At 33.9% G+C, this 25,729-nt stretch overlaps 1 protein-coding gene across 11 annotated transcripts in view; it reads right to left on the bottom strand.

The window, feature by feature from the left end:
* LOC106876994 (rho family-interacting cell polarization regulator 2) overlaps positions 1–25,729 on the bottom strand; it is a 193,981-nt gene that overhangs the window by 18,563 nt on the left and 149,689 nt on the right. For all 11 annotated transcript variants that reach the window (XM_052971871.2, XM_052971867.2, XM_089360183.1 and 8 more), the window contains 9 exons: positions 24,792–24,840; positions 22,886–22,980; positions 18,336–18,399; positions 10,876–11,049; positions 9,908–10,049; positions 9,101–9,218; positions 7,265–7,684; positions 3,650–3,768; positions 2,932–3,148 (listed from right to left, as the gene is read on the bottom strand). In XM_052971871.2, coding sequence (XP_052827831.2) covers positions 2,932–3,148; positions 3,650–3,768; positions 7,265–7,684; positions 9,101–9,218; positions 9,908–10,049; positions 10,876–11,049; positions 18,336–18,399; positions 22,886–22,980; positions 24,792–24,840 — 1,398 coding nt within the window. The remainder of the gene's footprint in view (positions 1–2,931; positions 3,149–3,649; positions 3,769–7,264; positions 7,685–9,100; positions 9,219–9,907; positions 10,050–10,875; positions 11,050–18,335; positions 18,400–22,885; positions 22,981–24,791; positions 24,841–25,729) is intronic.

The following is a 25,729-nucleotide window of genomic DNA, read 5'->3' as shown; positions in this document are numbered from 1 at the left end:
GATGCAGCATCTCTAGAACAGCCTTCAAAACTTCATCCCAAGTCTTACTTGGTCCCCTTCTGCAATTTCCAGTAACTTGAAGCGCTTTAACACTTCTTTATGCAGCAATCATCCTCCAGATATATCACATGCTTATAATCAGTGTAGCCTCTTCTGTTCATCATCATCATCATCATCATCATCATCGTTTAACGTCCGCCTTCCATGCTAGCATGGGTTGGACAATTTGACTGAGGACTGGTGAAACCGGATGGCAACACCAGGCTCCAATCTAATTTGGCAGAGTTTCTACAGCTGGATGCCCTTCCTAACGCCAACCACTCAGAGTGTAGTGGGTGCTTTTACGTGTCACCCGCACGAAAACGGCCACGCTCGAAATGGTGTCTTTTATGTGCCACCCGCACAAGAGCCAGTCCAGGGGCACTGGCAATGATCTCGCTCGAAAACCCTACAAAGGCCAGTCAGGCGGTATATATATATATATATATATATATATATATGTCTGTACGTATTGTCGTCGTCGTTTAACGTCCGCTTTCCATGCTAGCATGGGTTGGACGATTTGACTGAGGACTGGTGAAACCAGATGGCTACACCAGGCTCCAATCTGATTTGGCAGTGTTTCTACAGCTGGATGCCCTGTTATATATTATTACACCTGATCCCTAGTTTTTCTCTCAGCTCATTTGTACTCTAGCATTTATGCATATTAGCATTACACATCCATCAGAGTACACTTGCCTTGTTTCTTTCTAGTTTTCAAAAGTCTTATAAATTCAAGGCCAGTGTCACACTACCATGCACTATCACAGTTCTAACGCTAGTATCATACCCTTCATTCCGACAGAAAAGACTATTGTTGCTAACAAAGATATCAGCTCCGTGAAATTTTTCCAACTTGCTCTTACCTTGGCTACTATACTTTTTCAACAACTTTTCTCATATAAGGGGATTAACTAATAGAACTGTCATCCCAGTACGTTTGCCAACCCTCAATACATAAGACTGAAGGGAGAAATAAATACACATCAACTCTATGGATACACATGCAGATGAAAACTGGATTTTTAAAAAATTCTGCTCAAAAAATTTTCCTTGAAAATGTTCATAAGAAGTTTTAAATGCACTATTTTATTTCATCTATTCATTAACACTAGATTCTTAGGCATAATTCCACAGAAAAATCTAGACACATTCAAAGGAAATAATATATTTTTTGTACTGATATATTAACTGAACTCAGGAACATTCTCTGTAAGCAAATTTCTATCTAATTACAGAAAGAGATTATAAAATAAGTTGGATGATAAAGGGTAACATTTCTGAAATGTAATTAATAATTATTATTATTATTATCAAAACGTCATTAAAAGGGCAGATGTTATGTTCATTTTTATCATGAGTTCAATTCCAACAATGTCAACCTTGTTCTTTTCTTCTGTGGGCAAAATAAACAAATGCAAGCCTTGTAACAGAGTTGATTAATAAAATCAATTATATCTCCTTAAAATTGTTGGTTATATTAATATAAGAAGTTATTATTCATATTATTATCTTCAACAACAATGGTTTATATAAATAGTAATTAAGCTAGAATATATTCACCAACTTTAGTCAAAACAATGACAAGAACAATGAAGCTATGTTCACTGGTCATTACAGCAGATGTGAGAAATACAAAAGAACAACCATTGATTAACTTAAGTGAAATACCTTGACCCAATAACTGTGGTTACCATAACATCACAAAATGGTATGATAACTATCAGGTGCAACATTGGTAAACAGACAAATACTGAATAACACAGAGGCCATTAAGACTAATTATCAACTTAGATTAACATACAACAATTAAGCAACTGTTTACATTGCAAATATTGTTACAAAATAGTTCACAAGTAAAATTTTATGTATTATCATTCAATGAAATACAAATTCAAAAAGAGAAAAGAACATAAATTTATATTTATTAATGTAGGTTTCCAAATATCTGTAATTTTAATGACAGAGTCAATTACAAAACTCTGGTGAACCAACTCAATAATTTGACTGAAATTCTTAACTGCAACAATTCTACTTGCAAATACTCTAGAGAAACATGAAAGTCACACTATTTAACTCTCCTTCCTTTACCAAATAAATCGGAAGCACTTTGCCTATGTCAGAAAACAAATTTTACAAGCTTAACATTGCTGGATTAATTGATGTATGCTGACATAAAAAATTATTTACATATAGTTTTAATATTTTCCAATAAGAGAGAGAGAGAGAGAGAGAGAGAGAGAGAGAGAGAGAGAGAGAGAGAGAGAGAGAGAGAGAGAGAAGAGAGAGAGAGAGAGCGTGTGAGAGTGAAATGGAAGTGGATGTATGTGTATAAATTCTTTGTTGAAAAGTGAGTCATTGAATATAAAACAGGAAATAAATTAAAAAATATTGAACTAATTGTCTAAGGTTTCATTTGACCTACAAACTTGAAGTCTACTTAAAATAAAATTGATGAAATTTCTGAGTACACTTAAGTTTTAGTGCATACATACATGTGCATAAACACAGATAAATGCACAAAGAGAGACAAACACAGCCTAAACACCACCCCAACAACAACAACAACAGATTAATCAAATATAAATTATTTTGTATTTCATAAATAAGTTGATGGAATTATTTTGAAATTTTCCTTCAAAGATTAAATATTTCTGTTTATATACACCATTACACACAACACAAAGGAATATAGGCTGAGTAGCTCAGCCTTTGAGCTACCCATTACCACATCTAAGTACTAAGAAAATATGTAATAACTAAGATCACAAGTTACTAGTGAAGACATGTTACACAAGATTAGCTCAAACAGTTTATGTGAACAAGTAAATTTTATGTAACCACCCACCATAGGTTATGAAGAAAAAAAACAAGCTGATGTAAACTGACCTCAATTAATTTGTTACAGTAATTAAGATGGAAGATAAGAGCTTGGTCCACATGTTCATTGCCTGAACTTGGAGGAAGTGGACTGGAATTTGTGCTTGAACTCAGTTGGGTGTCTTCACATAATCTCTTAGCTAAAGATTCGATTCCAGAATCTGTTGTTTTGGCAGTAGATTCTGGACTGGTTAGAATGTGATCTAGGCTTGATCTTCTGCTCTCACTAAAAAGATAAAGAAACAAAAAAAATTCATCAAAATAACAACTTAATAACAATACTGGACATTATAGTAATTCACATTATCTCCATAATGGTCAATGAGAGAAATTGTAACCTATTTAGTTGAGAGGTAAAAGATTTCTCAAGGAAATGTGATAGATTTGTATCCTACTAATAACTCAACATCCTATCTAATTAATGACTTATTATGTATAATTTTAACCAGTATTATACATAGTGTAATAACAAAGTCATAACTGCACTCAATTAGTCACAAGAAAAACAAGCATTACATTTCTAAATAACACATAAAATTGATATGAAATCTAAATATTTATATATAGGTGCATGCACACAAATGTAGATATGTATATGCATGGGTATAAATATGAGTGAGTGTGTGCAAACTTTTAAAAATATGTAAATGCATGAGAGTGTCAAATATATTTGCACTTCAATAAACAAGCAACAACAATATAAATTAAAAAAAAAAAGCAAACTAACCTAGGTGAGCTATCTACATCATCAACAATGTCCTCTGTATTGAGAAAGTCAAAAGCTTCCAAGGCATGTTCAATTGAGACACTTATATTAGAAGAACAAGAACTAGATCTGGAATGCTTCTGCAAAGAGGAAATGATCATTATAAGCTTAATTAATAAACAGAACCTCCAATTTAAAAGTAACACAAAAAGCAACAAATCACAGCAAAAATATATACAAATATCCTAAAAATCTGTTTGATACAACCTGTAACATTTCAGGTTTTTTCTTCTTCTTGTGTGTGTGTGTGTGTGTGTGTGTGTGTGTGTGTGTGTGTGTATGTTTTGTGGAGAAGCAGAAATGACAGTGAAAGCCCAGCAGTGTTTAGATATGTCTCCTTATGTTCTAAGTTCAAGTCTTTTGTTTTTTAACATTTTATCTTTTGCTTGTTGAGTTTGCAAGGAGAGACAGAGCCCTTGACCCTAACAGAACCTCTGACACCATTGAGATTGATCCGGTTTAATGTTCTGCTAGAACTGCTGCAGGTCAACATTTGAAGGAAATACATAAGCAGGAAGAAGATTCCAGATGGACAATGTTCTGGAGAATTAAGGATTTGGCATAACAGTCAATGCAGGGAAAAGGGGTGAGGTTGGACACACTAACAGTAAAAAAAGGTAGAGCGATGAGTGGATTGGGAGGTGTATGAACAGTGGTCGGTACAAGACCAGCCAGCCCTAAAGGGCAGAAGTAATCATAATAGTAAAGAGAAAAAACAGCAAGGAGTGACAGCGTGTATGTGGTTTAGAGTAGTTTCTGAGAAATTAGACACACAAAGGGTCACAGGCAGAGAAAGATGAGTGAGCCTGCAACAAGTGAGCTCTGATAGAATAATTATACAGTGCTTCAATGTGAATCTTATTTGAGCTTTATAGAAGGTTAGCAACCAATCAAGGTTAAAGTATTTTCTGTCACTAAAAAGGTATCTTAGTTCTTTGTAAAGCAGTCTTAGCAATAATTCTGTTAGTGATGAAGTGTCAATCAGCTCACTGATCTTTTCTGGTGGGCAATGCAGTATATTAGAGCATATAGCAGTGGCACTGATCAAAATTTGAGAACTCTACAACAGAGTACTGCTCCAAATAATGAAACAACACTCCACTGTGGGCCTTGCATAAATCTTGTTGAACATCAGTAGTTGTAGGGGCTGAATTATCTTCTGGACCAAAAGGGAAGAGTTACTCTTCAGGATGCATCACAGCTACACTAAGAATATCCTTTCTCCAAGAGAGATCCTCATTGAGATATAGATCTTTTTCCTTACAAATCTCTATCCTCGTGCCAAACTTAGAAATCATTATTTGCTTTACAATGAGGCAAGAAACTAAGGGTGGGAGTATCAACATACAACATGGACAGCTGTATAACTGTTTCAAGAAGGTGTCTCCTTATATGATTGCCACTTCCTCATTCCTGAGATTTTCATAAAGAACCAATCAAGTATTGGATACTAATCTCCTTCTGAAAACTCAAATTAGATCCCCCAGAGTTTCTCAGTTCATATTCAGATAACATAAACAGTATTTTAATGGTATTGTAATTCAGGTCAGGTTTTAGCTGCTACTGTTACCATATAACCCAGTACAACTTGCCTCATTAAACCACTCTCTGCATTTCATGGTTGAAAATCTGTCAAAGAGCAAAAGATTCACTTACAGAGAAGCTAATAGCTCAACTCAACATACCAGATTAATCAGGATCCAAGATCACCAAGAAAGACAGGGGGCTGAGGTTGTGTCTTTTACTGTGCACCTATGACCACAGCCTTAGACTATGGAATTTTGCAAGGTAGCAGATCATTGATAATAAATTAAAGAAGTATTAACTCTAAATTGCTTTATATTTGAAGTTTATATTCTGAAGTTTATATATATGAAGTTTATGTTCTGTCAAAGTGTTCACTGTGAATTATTAATTGAATACTGAAATAAAGGATATAAAGTTGAATCTTTGAAATATGAAATTGCAGTTCTTAGAAAGATTAACTAAAAGCCATGATAAATAATGATTTCTTTTTCAATGTAAAAGGACGCCGTTCCTTATAATGACTCAGAGACATATTTCTATGTACATACTCATTAGCTACACTTACAAATATAACTAAATAAAACAATAATTATACCACATTTGTCATTGTCACAGATAAAGCATTCATCTAATTAACAAGATTCTACTGAGCAAAGATAATTACAAACACCCAGTATATAAGTCATCATCAAGTGAGTTTTAGTGTTAATCTTTACTGAGCAAGATATGACTGGAGCTAACCAGAAATATTAGCAAAACAAAGCTATATATATATATGCTCGATGTATTTATGTTGTTTAGCTCAAGGACAACACTGATAAAGCAGAGCTATAGACAAAAATGCTCCAGTTATAACAATCTCATCTTCTTTTGCACATTTCGTATTTAAAATGCTATCATTTAAAGTATTTTGTTTTGGCTTTTATTTATAGCAGGAAAAGCTATCACATAGAAACTCCCAACTGCACTAGTTGTTCTAACTGCACCAAAGTCCATCAGATCTATATAAGACAAAATCACCACTCTTTACTTGCTAGATCAGCATGTTCTCTCAAAGGGACAAAACATCAATCTAACGGTTGTTGATTAAGATGGAATTGATAAGATGTTGATTTCAATGTATGCAAAAATGTATGGCTGTCTGATAAGACACTGTGGGAAAAATTGTCTTGAAGTTTGTTTTTTTGTCATATTCAACATACAGTATAGCTGATAAATTTATGGGCAAACAAATCACATAATTTGGATAATCATTAGTTCAAATTTAGACACTAATTGGGACATAGATAACAGCAATTATTATTTTTAACAAGATAGAGGGCAAAGAACAATATCAGATATTTGCTGGTCCTCCCAGATAGATGAGATTGATATACTGGTTATTCAGCATTTTGCTGGATCAGGAACAGGGAGAGTTGAGTAGGTGCCTATGTCTACACTCTTGTAAATAAGTGGAAAGAAACAGCTGCATAGGGTTTACTGAAAATCTCTCGTAAAAGAATTCTTGTAATATGTTTATATATGTATATATGCACAGCAATGTCTGTAGAGAAAATGTGGTAGGCAAGGGAGTGAAAAGTTTAGTGCAGACTCTGGGAAATTAGGCAAAATAAGGGTCACAAGCAGAGAAAGGTGGGTGAGCCTGGGACAAATGAGCCTTGATAAAGTGGTTACGAAGTGCTCCAACGTGAGTCTTATTCAAGCAACTATTCAAAGATGAAGTATTTTCTGGCTCTAATGAGATAACTTAGTTATTGTGATTCAGTTTTAGCAATGCTAACTGGGTCACTTTGAGAGATCATCAGAGATTGTAAAGTGTAGTATAGAGTAGCAACTGTGTGGATTTTGCTTAAGTGTTGTTCAAGACTATCAACTATTAAACTATTTGAGCAGTCCATAGCATTCACTTAAAATTTCTCATACTGTTTGCAACTCCAATAAACATGGTAGAGCTAAAGCTCTGGTTCTTTGCTGTTCTGCTAGAAATTTTACAGCATCAACACAGAAATGAAAATAATAAAAAAATACTGTATTTAGAAGTTGGCCTACCTTTAATAAGCATCGTAAAACATCAACCAATTCCTCAATTTTCTGTAATTCTTGGTATCGGCCACGTACATCTTCAAGTGATACACTTAAACAATTAAGTGCATCTTCCAAATTAGAAGCATCTGTTGCATATGCACACACTGCATGCTGTGCCAGTCCTGAAGGATAATGTCCCGTTGTAGTTAAGGGGGGTGGAAGAGCCATAGCTGAGCCAGTCAACATTGATCGAGAAGCTGAGCGCTGTGGAAGTTGAGATATATAGATAGCGCTATCAGAGTCATTCATTGGATAAGCTGTTGCAGCAAGAGATAATGAAGAGCTTGACGATGAAAGAATATAACTATCATCCTTTGACTGAGGCAATGACACGGGACTGGAGTACCTCCTTTCATGGCCAAGCAGGTCTAACTGACTACCAAACTGTACAAAGAAAGAAACAAAACAAAATTATTATAATATAACACAACTAATATGACTCACAAACAAATCCAAAATGATCCAACAAATTATTATGTTTAAAAGAATTTGCAATATTTCATGTCTATATTGCTAATGAAATACTGGGGCACAAAAAGAAAAGCCATAATATACTAGTGTCTTATCAATGCTGAAATCTATTTAACACTAATGTCTCAATGGATCCTTTGTAACTTGAAAAGGGATTAATTTACAAGAGATATAACCAACCAACAGGTATTATGTATATGGAATGAAAGCATAAAAAAATCCTTAATCAGATACAAATTCAACAGGTGTAATAGTGTATGTTAGAAAAAAGAATTACAAAATTTCTTTGTTATATCAGCACAATATATGTAAGAATTGAATAGTTTCTTTTATTTTTTTACATAACTTATTTTTTATTCACGTGAGAATGGATGCTTTTAAAATTGGATGAATTTTTTAATTCACCTGTAAATAAGAAGGGTGAAGTACTTATTTTGAGTACCTAATTTTAGCTGAGATTAACTCTTACAAGTTGACAAGGACAATGTATAAGCCATTTTTATGCTAGAAGGCAATGCTGATTACTTCAAGAATATATACTTCTTTTTCCTAGTGGGATTAAAATATTTTTACAAAATTTTAATACCCTTATATGAATTTTAATATTCTTAATCATTTTGTGTTGCATATGATTTTGTTTTCTTCAATGAATAACCTTTAGTAGGTTCCATCTAAGATGGGTGCATGAGAAGAAAATGATTGTTTTTTTATATGAATTTCTTACTAACTAAATTTTGACAAAATACAGTAATCCAGTATAAAATAATAAAAACTTATCCATTGCATGAACTTGGATGAAATTTGCTGATACAATACAATTATCATTGGTGTGCAATGTTAATGTAGCTTTTACTTATCATTGATTTTTTTCCTGTTGCTATATTCTTTCAACTGCCAAGGTTGAATACAGTTAAATTTATGTGTTCCACGTATATTTACAAGATGTTGATTCCTGGGGATCAATTTCCTAATCAAATCATCAGTAAATGAATAATAGATAATAACACCTTGAGACATTAACTGGTATTAAGCTCAAAACTTGAAGGGAGCATAAATCCAGAGAAATTTACTTGATAAAATGCAAATGATAAACAAACATGGTGCAAACAGGAAGTGTTCTGACAAGAAGTTTTCATTAAAAATTTTACACAGAAGAATGCTTAGTTCCAGCTTTTGATCCCACCCCACAAAAAAAAAAAACAACAACAGCCTAACTGAAGTACAGTTTTGCACTGTTCAAGATTTAGCAACAGGTGCAGAGATCTACAGAATAGTATTTTTAGGAGTTGATGATAAAAAAGTTCACATTCTTAGCAGTAAGAGACCTACCAATTGAGAGTACTGTCCATTCACTGCTAATGCAGAGACCGGTCGACGTCGTGGCGTGTCTTGAGTGCGTTGTGGAACTTCATAAATTATTAGACTTTCATCCACACCTTCCAATGGACTGAAAAGTGAAGATGTTTCAAAGAAAATTACTTCAGTGGCATATAATTCAGCTTGAGATCTAAATTTTATGAAAATATCATAACAAAATCTATTTGGCATATAATAAATCAAAGAATATTTTTATACTTATCTATGCAAACACAAAATTAATTAAATCCATTTTTATTTGAAGTGCCAATGATTCTATCATGCAATCATACCTCTAATATCAATTTCAAATAAGGTAGAACAACAATAACTTGGTCACCTAGATAACAGAAGCCATCTAAGCTATCTTCTACCTCTAGCTTGCCCTGCTCTGGCAACTGATGGAGTCTATTTTCTGCACATTTTCAGCATTTATTGTACCTGTGCACTTTCCAAATACAAAAGTTAGTTTCCCTCTTAACCTTCCTACACACACACACACACACACTCTCTCACAGAAACATTCCCCAAATGAAAAACCTATATAGATATCATAACCAAGAAGGCATACTTGTATTATATATTATTCAGATGATGACTTTTAGGGATGATGATGATAAACAAACCTGATTCCTTCTGCTAAGTTACAAAGCCCTGTTTTACAGATAACAAACTTGACCTTTGTATATGACAGAAAATCCTAACAGCAAGAATAATTTATATATGGAGGAACAGATTTGATAATGAAAATAAGTAAAAAAAAAAAAAAAATTGTCTTACTTCCATGTTACTATGATGCTGAGTTTCAGAGAGCCATTTGGATTGATACTAACAGTCATCATCTGTGGATTAGCTGAGAATAAATCTTTGGTTTCACATTTCTTTTCTCCCAACAAAACAGATTTAAGACTCCGTAATTCCACTGCCTGTATATGTGTAAATAAAATAAAACAGAAGAGACATCTTTAAGAATTATTGTAATAATAAAATTAATTAACTTTAATGGTCTGGATTTGGAAAATTGTTACAAATAAACAATGTATGTATGTCTATATAATTACTCATGCATGCAACACACACACAGATACAACTGAGTGTTTGAGAAGTTTATTTCACAATCATGAGGTCTCAGGGTTGATCAATACATGGCATCTTGAACAAGCATCTTTTATGATAACCTCAAGTAGATCCAAGCCTTTTGAGTTAAACTGGGTGGACAGAAACAGTGGAACCCCATCAGATGGGCTCCCCCCATAAATCAAAGGACCAGCTATGTCATACACTTTGTCATACTGATTCTGCCTCCGACTTACATTAAATGTACAACACGCTGTGGCATAGTCTGTTATTAACATTATAAGTCAATGAATAAGTATTTCAGTTGATCAAACAACTGCAATATTCATTGATAAAACTAGCAAAGAACCATTTATTTTATTTATGTGTGAGTGTGTGTTTGAGCAAATGACAGCATATATGTGTTCATGTGTAAATATGAACATGTTTGAATTTGAATATTTGTGAAATTGTGCTGCCTTTTAAGTACTGTATATGATGACATACAAAACTCACAGGCAAATCAACCCCGATTTCAGCAGCGCATATTCGGAAAAAAAGCTTACAAGAGGCCTAGTTTCATCACATAGGATACAGGGTGAATTTTTTTTTAAATTGTTTTTGAAAAAAGAGCTAATATACCATCAAATATGGTATATTTATGCACATGTACATATGTGCATGTACTACACTTGCCTTTAAGCTAATGATGTCTCCAACCAATGTCTTGAATACAAAATCTGGAAGATCCCATCGCTGAGAACCATCCTTTTCTATTTTGCCTTTTGCTTTCCATTTCTGAGTACCATAGCGCATAGTAACTTCGAATACATCTCCTGCACAGAGGCGTGCGAAACCAGCCATTCCTAAATAATGAGAATAAAAATATAAAAGGAAACAGATTACTCAATAGTGAAAACAAAACAATAAAATAAATATACTAACAGGAGTAAACAAAATAATTATCATTGCCATCATAGCTAGCCTAACAACCATCCTCACCATACTGTTGTTGGTCTTCTCTTAGACTGAATGAGCCTTCAGTACACCTCACTTCAGAACCTGACTTCACTGTAGAGCTTAGTTGCTTCTTGAGAGGAATTGTTCTATAGTGAATCTCAATATAGTGATGTACCACCATCAGGAATCATCATTTTTTAAATATATTTTTATTTTCTTAAATTTTTAACAGCCACTTCAAATGAACTATAGAGGTCCTCTTCACCACTAATATCGCTCCCTTGCTTATTAAAATATCTTTGAAGCTTTATTTTTAAATGATATTGTTTATCCTTGTTCTACTATGATAATTACCTCAAGCACCATCCACTATCAACTCTCTATTCTTCTCAGATCCTTTTTGCATCGTTTTCTCACTACATGCAAATTTTTCTATTTGTTTACTGTTCTATTAATGAAGTGAACATATGTCAGCCAAGAAGCAAGAGAGAGGTGCATAGCATTGTTAGGTCTTACTCTGGTTGCATAACTCACTGACTTCAATATTTGATTTCATTATTATGTGATAAGTAGCCCCAAATTTTAACCTCAAGTACATCATCCATGCCTTTGCATGTCCTGTGTATTACATGTGATACATAGGACACATTTCTTAGCATCCACGCTTCATATATGACAGACAATCCCAATTTTTTTCAACCACCACTTGGGACTTATGAAAAGAAAGCTTTATATAATTCGGAACATATGACACAAGAACTAACTAAAAGTTTGAAAACAAGCATGAATGTGTAGGACAAACTTATGAAAATACACCGGACAGGTAACAGGAGGATGAGCATCCAGCTGTTACAACAAAATCAATAGTTCAAACAAAAGAAAAACATTCTAACTTTTGCAAGCAAGCATGAAAGAATAGATGTAAAACTGTACAAACATCATTATCTCTCTAGTCACATATCTCCTCCTCAACAATATTCAATTATTTCCAGGGTTCACATTACACATCCAATAAAATAAAATTAATTTGTTTATTTTCAGTCACTGTAGTACCATTGATTTTGAACTACTTGTGTTTTACTACCATACAACATCATATGCATGATACAGGCACAGAAGCAGAAAAAATGTAGAATGTCCATCAATTTTATTACTCAATTTACACCCAAGATTACACTTTAACTAATTCAAAGCTCAACATTATCAATACTTCGTGAATACATCCAGTGGAATACTGACACCATCATTGGTTGTTTTAGTTTGTTAGTTTTTTTTAATTTTTATTTATTTATTTTTTTATTGACATAGAATTAAACATAGAATTAAAATACAGAATAGTAAGGGATAGTTTCATCAGAACATATTGCTAACAAAACATACACAAACACATATACATACACACTAAACAGTGCCGACCATCTACCAAATCACACACACAAGTGCACATACACACAAACCAAACAGCAATGACATTGTAGCAATTTAAATTCACAACATAAAGCAGCAGTGACACGAGAGAGGGAGAGAGAGTGACAACACAACATCAATCAGTTGTCAGTATGCCAGGTGAAAACATAAAACATTGCATTGATGACAGTAATGACCTCACTCAAATGAGCCAGGGACAGAGGTGGCATAGTCATCACCACTCACAGCGGACATAACCATTGATAAACTCGCAATAACATAATATGCATGGTCTCTGAAAAAGGTCATGGCTGTTGTCTTTCTTTCCATGCTTAACTTAAACTATGATTGTGTATGTACACACACACGTATATATCTACCAGCTACAATAGAACTGTGTCAGTGACCTAGTTGCAGTTAGTGTGATGAAAATTTTGATGACAAATATTGGGTCATCCCATAAATGATGCAAGTTTTTTCAATTGCACAAACTAAAAGTTGGAGATGGATGGGATAAACTTGCTATAAAGGCAGGTAGTAATTTTACCTTGACTTATTCTTAGTGCAAGTTTTGAAGAGTGCAGTTCGATTTTAACAGTTATTTATTCATAGCTATAATGGAAGTGACAAAGGAGCATATTTGACATATTTTGCTTTATGAGTTCAATAAAGGCAACGACACAACGGAAAGTGTGAGGAATATTAATGTAGTATATGGGGATTGGACAGTAAGCATAAACCAGCGTCAACAGTGGTTCCAGAAATTCCGTGCCAGAAACTACAGCCTAGAAGATGAGCCACATCCTCAACAGTTACAAAATACCATTGTAGCTGTTGAGGATCAAGCAGGGATCACAACTTCTGGAACTATTAATGTAGGGAAATGTGTTTTATAACAGACCCATTAACTATATAATTCTTAATATTATTGTTCTTTAAATGTGAGATATAGTTGAATAATGCACTGGTGAGACACCTCTCTGAAAGGTTATATATACATATATTAGAATTATTTTACAAGAGATTTTCAGTAAATCCTATACAGCTGTTTACTTCACTTATTTATAAGAGTGTAGACACAGGCACCTACTCAACCTTCCCATTTTTGACCCCCAAAAATGTCCAAGCTGTGATAGCTAGAAAAGAAGTTTACATCCCGTCACATGAGTGATACTTCATCTAAGGATAGATGGCAAATTAAGTCTCTACAAGATTTGAACTTAGAACATAAAACAAAGAGCCAAAATAAATTACACAAGGTACTTCAACCAATAGTAATAATTCTGCCAGTTTACTGCCATCATACACACACACACACACACACACTATTTGTGTAGGATTCATGTAGAATATGTATCGTTAATTACACTCAATGTAATCTCAGAAAAAATATTCCATCTATAATTTATGCTGACTTTTTACAATTATGAAGAGAGGGAAGGAGGGAATTTAGTCAGAGTCATAATTGCATTGAAAAATTCTCAAATGCTTTTACAAAACAAAGAGTAATTTTGAAAATGACCTTTGAATTTCACTTGTGTAGGCTGCAAAAATCTTTCCAGTTGTGCTTTTCCATCACAACTGACAAATACAGGTTGTGTGATATTAATGACATCAACCTTCTGTATGGAAGGCCAAAATGCAATACTTTCATTTTCTGAAGGTGAATATAAATGAAATAAAGACAAGGAAGGGAGGAAGAAAAGAATGGTTTATGCTCTGACAGATTCTTAGGATTTTCTATTTTTATTTGTCGATGTGGATGTTCTGTTTGGTGAAGTGATAGGACTGTAGTTACAAACTCAACCAGAAGAGCTCTTTAAATTTTTTGATATGGATTGTGTCTTCATATCTTTCAGAGTATATTGTATATAGTGGCAGAGAGGGTAAAGGGGACTGGATATAGTGAAACAGTCGGAAAATATTTTCTGGGGTCCATAAGGCAATCAGGGTATGCTGTGTAGGGGTGGGTGGCTTGATTCTCTTGTGGGTCAACATTGCCAGTATTAGCCACTGGATGGGATTACAGGGTTTCTAGTTTGGGGGAACTTTGCAAGCATGTGTGGGAGGTGATGCTGGTAATGAAGAGTAAGCTTTGTATGAAGGTGTGTATGTATGTGCATATAGAATATACATAATATTGAGCCTATATGTACATATTTTCGAAAGTATAGTAATTAGGGTAAGTTGTGTGATGTCGTAATGTATTGTGTGTAAGCCACGGCATGCTGGGTAGTGCACAATTTATTGTAGTCAAAACATGTGGGATACAGCACCAATTCTATGGGACCAATCTTTGCCAATTCTAAAATGCTATTAAGTAATATACTGACTTGGTAGTCATAGCTGGAATACTTCTCAATATTTTTTTTTTACCTATTATAGCAGGTTATAAGGAAGTCTACTATTTTAACAAGCATTAAAAAAAAGAGAAAAATATAAAGATAAAAATAAAAACATCAACATGTTCAAAATGAAATATGCTTAGTGAAACTGACAGAGATTGCACACAGGTAAATCATTGTTAATCATTCACCAATCTTGATTAATTCAATTGATCTGTGCACCCATACTCAGACAACTGAAGGTCACTGATCCTTCTTTTAGATGACCAATGTGAAATTATATTTAAAGCCACTAGTAAAATCTACAGTACAGCCAATTTCACTTTTTCTGTCTACAGTGAAACTTGATAGTTATTTGCAACTGTGCAATGCATTAGTTTACACATGCAGTGATGGCTAAAATCTATGGGTTTGTCCCAAAGTGCTTTTTAGCATAAGAAACAAACATTGCTAAAGCTTCTATAATTTAAAACACACACACACACACAGACATAATCAGAAGTTGTATATATATCTCCACACAAATCAATTATAAGTAACACTAAAAAGGTAAAATAGTTATAATGATCAGAAAGCTTGGCTAAACTGTTGCTACTGTTCAAACAACAAATATACCAAATATTGTCAGTGCCGTCAGTTAGCAAGTTATCAGATCACAAGCACAGTTATTTGGGGTGTTAGAGTGTGATGACAGCTGTAATTTTGTCAGCAACGTATGTGAAGGGTAAATGGGTATGTGTGAGATTTTATTCTCAGCTTTGATAATGAGATAAGAACAAGGGAGAACAACAAACCAATTTTAAACAATGATTACAAATATTTCTCTTTAGATAGTGAATTGCAATTATGAGAGAGAATGAGAAAACTAGATCAACTTTGCTTTTCAGCCTTCCAGGGTTGATAAAATATATACAAGACAAATACAAAGAGAAGGAGAGATCAGATATGACAGTTGTTAGTGGCAGTATCTATATCTTTTATTTGTTTCAGTCACTAGGCTGCAAGCATGCTGAGGCAAGTTTGACTATCAAGTTTGACCATAAGATCAAATGCCTCCAAATCCCCTACATCATCATTTTAGTGTTCATTTTTCTATGTTAGTATGGTTGGATAGGTCTTTAATACAGTATCTCATTTTATATCTGTTTATAAGCCCTATCTCATCACATAGCCTAGAAATAGTCATTTTATTCCATTCAAAGTAACTATAAGCTTTTGTTAATTCTTTTGTTGAAATCAATCAACAAGTATAGCATTAAAATCCAACTGACAAGACTTTCAAATTGGTGCCTCCAATGACAGCTATAAATTCTTAGAATCATTTCCTTTGATAAATAGATTTTAGATAAAGACAAAAGTAATAACATCAACACGCACACATAATTCCAAAAATTGCTTAAAAGTAAATATGAAAATGAATTCAATTTAAGATGGAGACTAAAATACAATGAGATGCAGATGGTCTGACAAGAAGTTTACCTCAGGCACATTTAACAGAGTTCAAGAAAATGTCATGAATAATAAATTAATTTTAAAAATATGAAAAAACAATAGAAAATATTGATTAAATAGTCACATTAAAGTCAACAAACATGTATGAGAGGTAGGAGGGGAGAGAGACGGTTCATTAAAAATAGCATTATGGCATTTATTTGGAGAAAGTGAAAGAAAATATTAAGTCATATTTTGATGCATCTTAATGAATTCCACTTGAGATTTGACAAAACTCTAAGACTATTGATTGAAAACTCAGAAACCAAGATATGACACAAACACAAACACACACACACATGCAAGCAATCTCTCTCTCTGATAGGTTTCTCTTCAAATCTTTGTTGAAATCTTTCTAAGTGCTACAGGAGTTAAAGCCAGGATTTTCTTGTATTAGGAAGATGGGAGATATACTCTGCCACACTGCTTAAGGTACCAATCTTATTGCGGGTATCTTTCCTCTACAATATATTTTCTATTTCTGATGAACTGAGACATGGGAGACAAAGTATTTTTGCCTACAAGCAATAATCTCCAACTGTAGATATAATTTTGTCTATCATTTACAAACTGTTAGCTCAATACTTTATTCATTCAGATATCTCGCCACTACACTGTTTTCACACTTTATTTTTAACCAATAAGAATTACTCAGCTATTTTTTTGATGACATAAATTAACAAGTATAAAATCAACAAAGCCATGCTGAAATCTTTTATTCATTGGTCTTCATAAATTTAAAGGACCATATATAATAATTGGAGTTTATAAACTTAATATAGATCAGGATTTTCGCTACATGTGGTGGAGGATTTAAAATCTGTTTTCCTATATCTAACAATAATTTTAATACATACCCAGTATGTATCAGAAATAACAGAATAAATTAAATATTGTCGTCACTGATACAGTCTAAAAAATAGACAAGAAGGTCACAACTGGAATGACACTGATCACAGAGTTACTTCTTCAGAAGTAACCTGTAGCTAATCATCAAATTCAAGCCAACAAATGGACTTCTACACTTGCTTGATCTGGTAAAAATAGTAGCTATATCTTTAAATCACACGCTACCATCATCATAAAAAAAAAAGTCACTTGAGATAATGTAATCCCATATATATAATTTTGCTCATAAAAGGACAGGATAGTCTCAGCTGGAACACCTTCGAGTATATGTCTGCTTTATCAAACCAGGTATGGAGCAAGCAACATCAACCAGTTCTCCTAGTATAAAGCCTGCTTATTTTCCTCAAATTTTACTTGAACCTTCATTTTAGAATTAACAGTAATTATCTACAATTATAAACAACAGTTCAAGTTCAATTTCATGTAATTACAGCAAGTTGATAAATACCTAAAACCAGAGAGTCAAATGACACACTAAACATAGAAACATATATACATAGAAGGCGGCGAGCTGGCAGAAACATTAGCGCGCCGGGCGAAATGCTTAGCAGTATTTCGTCTGCCGTTACGTTCTGAGTTCAAATTCCGCCGAGGTCGACTTTGCCTTTCATCCTTACAGGGTCAATAAATAAAGTACCAGTTATGCACTGGTGTCAATGTAATCGACTTAACCCTTTGTCTGTCCTTGTTTGTCTCCTCTATGTTTAGCCCCTTGTGGGCAATAAATATATACATAGAAACATATAAATAACAATGAGTTCTTCCTCTTTCATTAGATGCATGTTTACAATTCACATTCTCTGTCATTCATATGAAAGTCAAAGACAGAACAATAGTTCTGTCGAGTTGGCTGTGTTCATACTGGGGTACTGCTAAATGTTTCAAGTGTTTTACAGTGTGTTGCGTCACTTCTTCCTTCTGTAGAGCTTTTTTTTACTATCATGTCATAATAAAAAGTGGATTTTATACATCTTTTGCAATTTTTCACAAGCAAAATGCTTTTGACAACAATCAATTCTTTAAAACATCCTTCAACATACCTTTTAATTTACAATGAAAAGTCCCCATCATACTTTCTAACTGAGCTTCAATAGCACACATTGTCTGGAAAAAGAAAGAAGTATATAAATTTATTTAAGAATGGTTAAACAGGTAAACAAAATTAAAACATTATTTTTCTCATTCAGACACCAGACAACACACTTGATAAGCACTGCTTGCTTGATATGCTCAATATAACACCACTCACCAGCTTCATATACAAGCCACGTAACATTTTCTCCAGTTGAAGACTACACTATGCTAATTAAGTCTATAAATGAATTATAACGAGCACTCAGAGAGCGCAAACCTCCACCAAGGCAACACCAACATCCTCTCAATGATTAGTCAGAGATGAATTTTAAAATGAGAATGTCTGAAATAAACTCAACTGCTCTCACAAATGAGAATACTAAAAATGAACCCAACTGCTCTCAAAAATTAAGCAAAAAAACAGGAAAAATAATCCAGAATCATTGTCCAGTACCAGATCAATCCTAAAATCTTATCAGTTCATGCCAGTCACAAGACCAAACATCCTTGAAAGTTTCATCCAAATTCATCCACCAGTTCTTGAGATATCTTGTGCACAGACAAACAAACACAACCGCAAGCAATACCTCCGCCTTCGCTAAGGTAGAGGTAATAAGACAAGAGTAATGGTTCTCGAAATGGCACACCAAGGCACAAACCTAGCCAATGGCAATCAAACTGGTACTCTTGGAAGTTTCAACTACTTTCATGATGTTTATCATATCATGATTTCAGCATTTTTTCTAAGGCATAACTAACATAGCTTATAACTCACAAATATTTGGAGTCCATATCTTATATTTCTCCAGCTAAAGCTATAACTTTTAAAGTGTTATTTTCATTTTTTTTTTTTTTTTTGTATGGCAACAAAACAAAGTGTGTAAAGGTCACCAAGATAAGCAACAAATTTCTGCTTTCCTATCTTTGATTTTACTACAACTAGTCACTACTTTAAATTCTAATGTGCTAAAGCTGCTCTTTTTTTTTTTGCTTCCTCTTTAATATACTCATGTTCTCACCAATATGTTCTTGTTCTCTTTAATAATCTTTCTTTCATACAAGTGTGGGGTTCACTTGCTTCTCTCATGGAATTTTGAGGCTTGCTTGCTTGCTCGCAAGGAGTCCATCTAATCCCACCCCGACAGCCTATGCCAAAAATCTTTCTTACTTTTCTTTCCTGATAAGTAAAAAAGCCTCAACTTCACACTTTTGTGACTTTCTCCATCACCCCATAGATCATATGCTTCATGTATCAGACAAGGCACCCCCCCCCACCGCTTTATCAAGCCACCAAATTATTTCTCCTTCTTTATCACAATATCTCACTCTCCCATGCACCACACCTCTCCTACCCCACTCGCAACCCACCAAACCACATATCATCTCTCTCTTTCTCTCTCATATCTTTCCCCTGTACTGTAACATCATTATAATTCTGCTGCTCTTCACCCATGCGTCCCACACACACACCTTACCCACAATTCTACCCCTCAGTCCAATTTCTACAGTTATCACCTAATCTTCCCTACTTCCACAACTTATTATCTTTCATCACACTCATTATATTCACCCTTCACTCATTCCCTGTCTTTCACTCTTACAACCTCTACCCACCCAAACTTCTGCACCTTCTGTCTCTATTCACTTCTAGACCCTCACACCTTGAGGGCTCACTCTGACATTACTATTTTTACCTCTTCCAGACCCAACTCAATCATCCCCATCCACTCTTCTGAAATGCGAATAGCCATGTAACTCTTCACTAGCAAGAGACCTTTTCTGCTCTGCGCTTTTTCTCATACTTTAACCTTCAACTCTCAGGGTCCATAGTCTTGCAAGCCACATGGTAACCTCACTAGTGCTGATGCCACACAAAAAAAAAAACACACCCAGTACACTTTGTAATATGTTTGGTATTAAGAAGGGCATTTAGCTATAGAAACCATGCCAAAATAGACATTGGAGCATGATATATTCCATGTCAAACCATCCAATCCATGCCAGCATGAAACATGGACATTAAATGATGATGATCACCATCATAGCAAGCATCAAGTTTTGCTGTTCTGAAACAGGTGTACAAACAGCAACTTCTTATGTGACAAACTGGCAAAGATTCAATCCCAACAAACCTCAAGCAATAACTCACAGACAAGCTGGTTCTTCTTTCTGCCTATAATTACAGTAATAACCTCTGCTCTTCTTTACCTGCCTTCATACTCTTTCCAGGCCCACTTGTCCCACTTAGCTTTCCTCCACCTATTACTCTTAATGTGTCTCACTTCCCAGATGCTGCATCAAACATTTTGCTGAATCCCTCCTCCTCAGAATTGCTGCCCTCTATCATGCAGTCACTTTCTAAAGCATTCAGTTCTGACAGAATATACTTTATCAGATAAAGATGGATAAAGAGGAACTAAAAGGAAATATCAAGCAGAAAGGAACAGTATAATGAAAAATGAAAGTAAAAATAGGAACTGAACACAGAAAATGGACTATTACATGAATGATAGGAATAAAACAAACTGCAAAATATATTAAGATTTGAAAACTTTGCATAATTTGTTTCAATAAATGATATCTAAGTTTTATAAGATTTAAGAAATTTTAAATAATGGCTAAAATTTTAAATTTCTTTGGACTCTTGTTTTCTTTTCTGTACAGTCTTCTCTAATATTCCACCACAATTGTAATCAACACAGGTTGGAATGTTTTTATAGCTGTTCAGCTTTGTAGCAAAACAATAAACAAGAATTCCACTCTTAACATCTCTCATTTCAAATGTTTCCCAATGGACATCAATAATATTCCAATAATTCTGATAGTTGGTGACAAGTCTAGAACAATGCTGGTGTTTACCTTTCTGATATTTCCAAAACATCATTTATAAAATTTACATAAGTGAATAAAACATTAGAAAAAAATTATAAAGGTAAAAAAACACAGCCAAAATATTTGTTGAAACGTTTGAATAGTCTATAACAAATAAAAGTGTTCTTTCAGCCAGGAGATAAATTTTTATGTAGACACACACACACACACACAGAAAAAAAAAACTAAGCATAAAGTATTTGAGATATGCATTATTTAAATGCTATTTTCTGTTAAACAATTATTACATAAAATTACCTTTCTTCTACATATCTAAAACTGTCTTTTATTGAGATAAAGGAATCAAATGAGAAACTTGCATTGCAGAAGCAATGCATCCCTGAAAATTTGGCTGTTGTCATGTATTGTTCCCTACGTAAACATTGCAGGTTTTAATGCTTTGATAATGTTACTGATTTTCTTCTCTCCTGCATCAAGCTTTTTTAAAAACATCAAATTTAACATCCAGTGTAATTCCTTTGTGGTTCCTTTTCATACAACTGCTTTCAGTTCCACTTGATAGTTTCTTTCAAGACATCTTAGCTTGTAGATGAATCCAACAGTGGTTTCAATTAGAATTATCCCCCTCAAATAAGAGAAGAAATCCTTTGCAAGCGCAAAAAATTGTCATCTTATTCCTATGGATGTAAGAATGAAAATGGGGATATGAAAGGTTGAAGAAATGAGGTGGATGAAAGTACTGTATGATTGCAGTTAGCTAAGAGTTTACCACACTCATAGGCATTTCACTCCTTGCACCTCTAGCTTGAGCTATAAAATCTCCTGACTACACATACACTGTGGTGCTGACATACAATATATGTAGCTACAGACGTTTCTAACATGCTAGGACTATTACTGTTGTTGCCAGTTGGCTATTCAAAAGTTGGTGGTTAGTGGTAGTACTGTTGGTTGTACTGATTTGGTGATGCGGGGAGCAGTCTTTAATCACAAGTCAATCCTCAATGATCAAAGATCAAAGACATTTCATTGAACTTTTAAATACATTAGAGTACCGCATTATCTCATATTATTGTCTTTTATCTTAGATATAGTCACTTATCTTGTTCATACTGCTGTTATTATTGGTCATTAAGGAGTTAGTGGATTGGTAATGGAGGTAGTTGAATTGGTTCTGGTGTTGATAATGGTTTTGTTGGTGTAGATGATAGACAATGATGATAGTGAAGGTTGATTTAGGCATATATACACAATACAGAAAATCAATGTAATTCAAGAAAATACATGCAAACACACACACACACACACACACACAAGAACTCTCAATGAAAAGTTCCACATCACATTCCATAAGTGCTTATAGTGATGCATACATACACATACACACACAATATGTATGTGTGTGTGTGTGTGTGTGTATGTGTGAATGTATAACAATTATAGTCTCCCAAATTTTTAACTATACAGCTCTTTGCTAAAACATCAAGAAGTGGCATTTTGGTGAAAGAGTAATTTTTAATTGTTAAAAATTCATGCGAGTTTCTATAAGAGTGAAATTACAGACCATATCCTGAAATTAGTGGTCACTGTTTCCAATTTTTCTATGCACAATATTTCATAACCTGAGGTTGTTGTAACATGGGGCAATGCAATGAAAAAATAACAAACTGAATAATAACTTTACCTGAGAGCATTCTTTAAAACCATATTTCACACTGGTTAAGGAACCTTTCTTATAGCCAGGTGTGTTTGCATATGCTCGAGCCATGTTACGAGCCCCTGTTAAATAATATAGAAAATAGAATTGAAGCTTAATTTAAACTTATGAAAACTCAAACAAATTCACTGGGGGAGAAAATAATTTATGAAGCTTATCTCTCTCTCTCTCTCTCTCTCTCTCTCTCTCTCACACACACACACACACACACACACAGATAGTATTAGCCAAGTGTTTGGATTGAGTTTCTTGAATGGTCACACAACTATCAAACACTTATTGATTATGGTAGGTTTCTGAGAATTAATACATTCAGTATTGTCAACTTACTAAGTTGATCCTAGATTAGCCAGTCCTAATCAGTAAACTATATGTATGGATTTATGCTAATACCTGAATTTTCAAGGAAAGCTAAAAGGACATTAACATTTACAATTATGTCCAGAGCAATAGTAATAATATCATCATCATTCAACATCCCCTTTTCCATACTTGCATAGGTCAGATGAAGTTTGTTCAATCAGATTTTCTATGGCTGGATGCCCTTCCTGTCATCAACTTTCACCAGTTTCCTAGCAAGATAATATTTCCACATAGCCAGACAAATTATTCATGCAAGACTAAAAACAAACACCACCACTTGTATGACGATGACACTTGTTTACAATCATTGCATGGTGTCAAGACAAAGAAACACATAAACACAAATTATACACGCAACCAAATCCACTCACAAGGCCTTGATTGGCCAGTGGCTACAACAGAAGAGGCCGACTGTGAGACCACATGGTTGGGAAGCAAGTTTCTTAACTACACAGCCACACCAATTGTTCTATTTGATTTATAATATTTTCAAATATCTATGGACCTTCCTAGATATATGTTTACATTTTTGAAACAGAACTTCTTCACTGTTATTTACGGCTCCTTTAAGGTTGACATTACCATTTGTATCAAAATGCCATCATTTATACAATCACTGACTTAAATACTGAGTGATAAATTCATTAAATATTAAATAACTGAGAGAGGGGGAGGGGGAAAGAGAGTGAGCGAGTTAAACATAGCTTAATGTAGGAGAGGAATCTAAAACTTGTCTTCAAACATTGAAATGGTGTCCTTCGTAGCATAGATATATTTAGACTTAACAACACACTATTGAAATCAGCACAACAGACACAACTTACCATTGCAATAACTAAATAAACAATACATCATATTGGTATTATCATTGCACTTATAGTTAACATATATGACAACTATATTACAACCAATCAATAAATGATAACATTGAACATCGATGTGTAGAATGTGTACCTCATCATTTCTATCTACACATTTTATAAACATTTGTAAATGTATTGAGACACCTTGCAGAAATAATATTGGTCTTATCTTTAAATAATTCCCGACCACATGGTTCCAGGCTCAGTCCCACTGTGTGACATCTTGGGAAAGTGTCTTCTATTTTAGCTTCAGGCTAACTAAAGCCTTATGAAAAACTGAAAGAAGATCGTCGTGTGTGTGTGTGTGTCTGTCTATCTGTCTCTCTTTCTGTCTGTATTTGCCTCCATGAGGGCTGAAGTGTTTACATCCCCATAACTTAGCTGTTTGGCAAAAGAGACCAATAGAATAAATACCAGGCTTCAAGAAAAAAATAAGTACTGTGGTTGATTCATTCAACTAGAAGATTCTTCAAGGCAGTGCTCCAGCATGGCTGCAGTCTAATGACTAAAGCAAGTAAAAGATAAAAGATATGATGGCCATGTGGTTATGGAATATGCTGCATATCAAAGACATTATTCCAACTTTGATATTATGTTATACAGGATATAAAAAAATGAGATAAACCAAATTATCAAAATTAAATTACCTTCACGGAGTTGTTGGTTAACAATGTAGCAATCTTGTAACTCATCAATCTAGAAAATTAACAAAGAAAGGATTAGAGAATTAGAAGTTTGAAACTGAAATTAAAGAATAAGAAAAAAAAGATGCAAGGAATAGACTTATTAAATTATTTTTGTTGTTAACTTATTTTGAAGTTCTTAAAATATAAAATATAGTTTACAATGCATTTTATACTCTTAACTGTTATAAAATAATATTTCCCTCCAAAAAATGATTGCAATCAAACTTTAAAAAATAGAATTTGTCACAATTAAAAAGTAACAAACAATATAGCATGGCAGAGTCGATCAAACTAATTATACATCATGCACTACATATCTGTGACCTATCAAATGTTAGAAATTATTACTATTGTTCAGAAAAACAATACAAATTGTTTTATTTCTCTCATGAGCAACTGCAACACATTTATAATAAGCTGCAATATAATTTGCAATAAGCTGTAGTGTATAATTGTAAAAAAAAAAAAAAACACGTACTATGTGGTTGGTTGTGGGAACAAGGGTATTCAGACTAAATAGAGAATTCTATACTTCCAAAAGCAGAGTTAAAAATATATTTATACACATATGCATGGCTGCATAGTTAAGAAGCTCACTTTACAACTATGTGGTTATGGGTTCAGTCTCACTGTGCAGCACATTGGGCAAATGCCTTCTACCCTACCTACTGACCAACCAATGCTTTGTGAGTGAATCTGAGAGATATAAATTGTGTGGAAACCCATCTGTTGCATATATATACATGCATACACGTGTGTGTGTGTGTGTGCCCTCTCACTACTTCTTGATACCTGGTGTTAGTTTGTGTACACCCTCAAAACTTAGCAGCTCAACAAAAGAGCCAAAGAGAATAAGTACCAGATTCCAAATATAAGTACTGGGGTACACTTGTTTAATC

The sequence above is a fragment of the Octopus bimaculoides genome, chromosome 11, assembly GCF_046866305.1.
Source record: "Octopus bimaculoides isolate indiv1 chromosome 11, ASM4686630v1, whole genome shotgun sequence".
Taxonomy (NCBI): Eukaryota; Metazoa; Mollusca; class Cephalopoda; order Octopoda; family Octopodidae; genus Octopus; species Octopus bimaculoides.
Note: the sequence above shows the minus strand (reverse complement) of the source record. Positions and strands in the feature narration are given on the sequence as shown.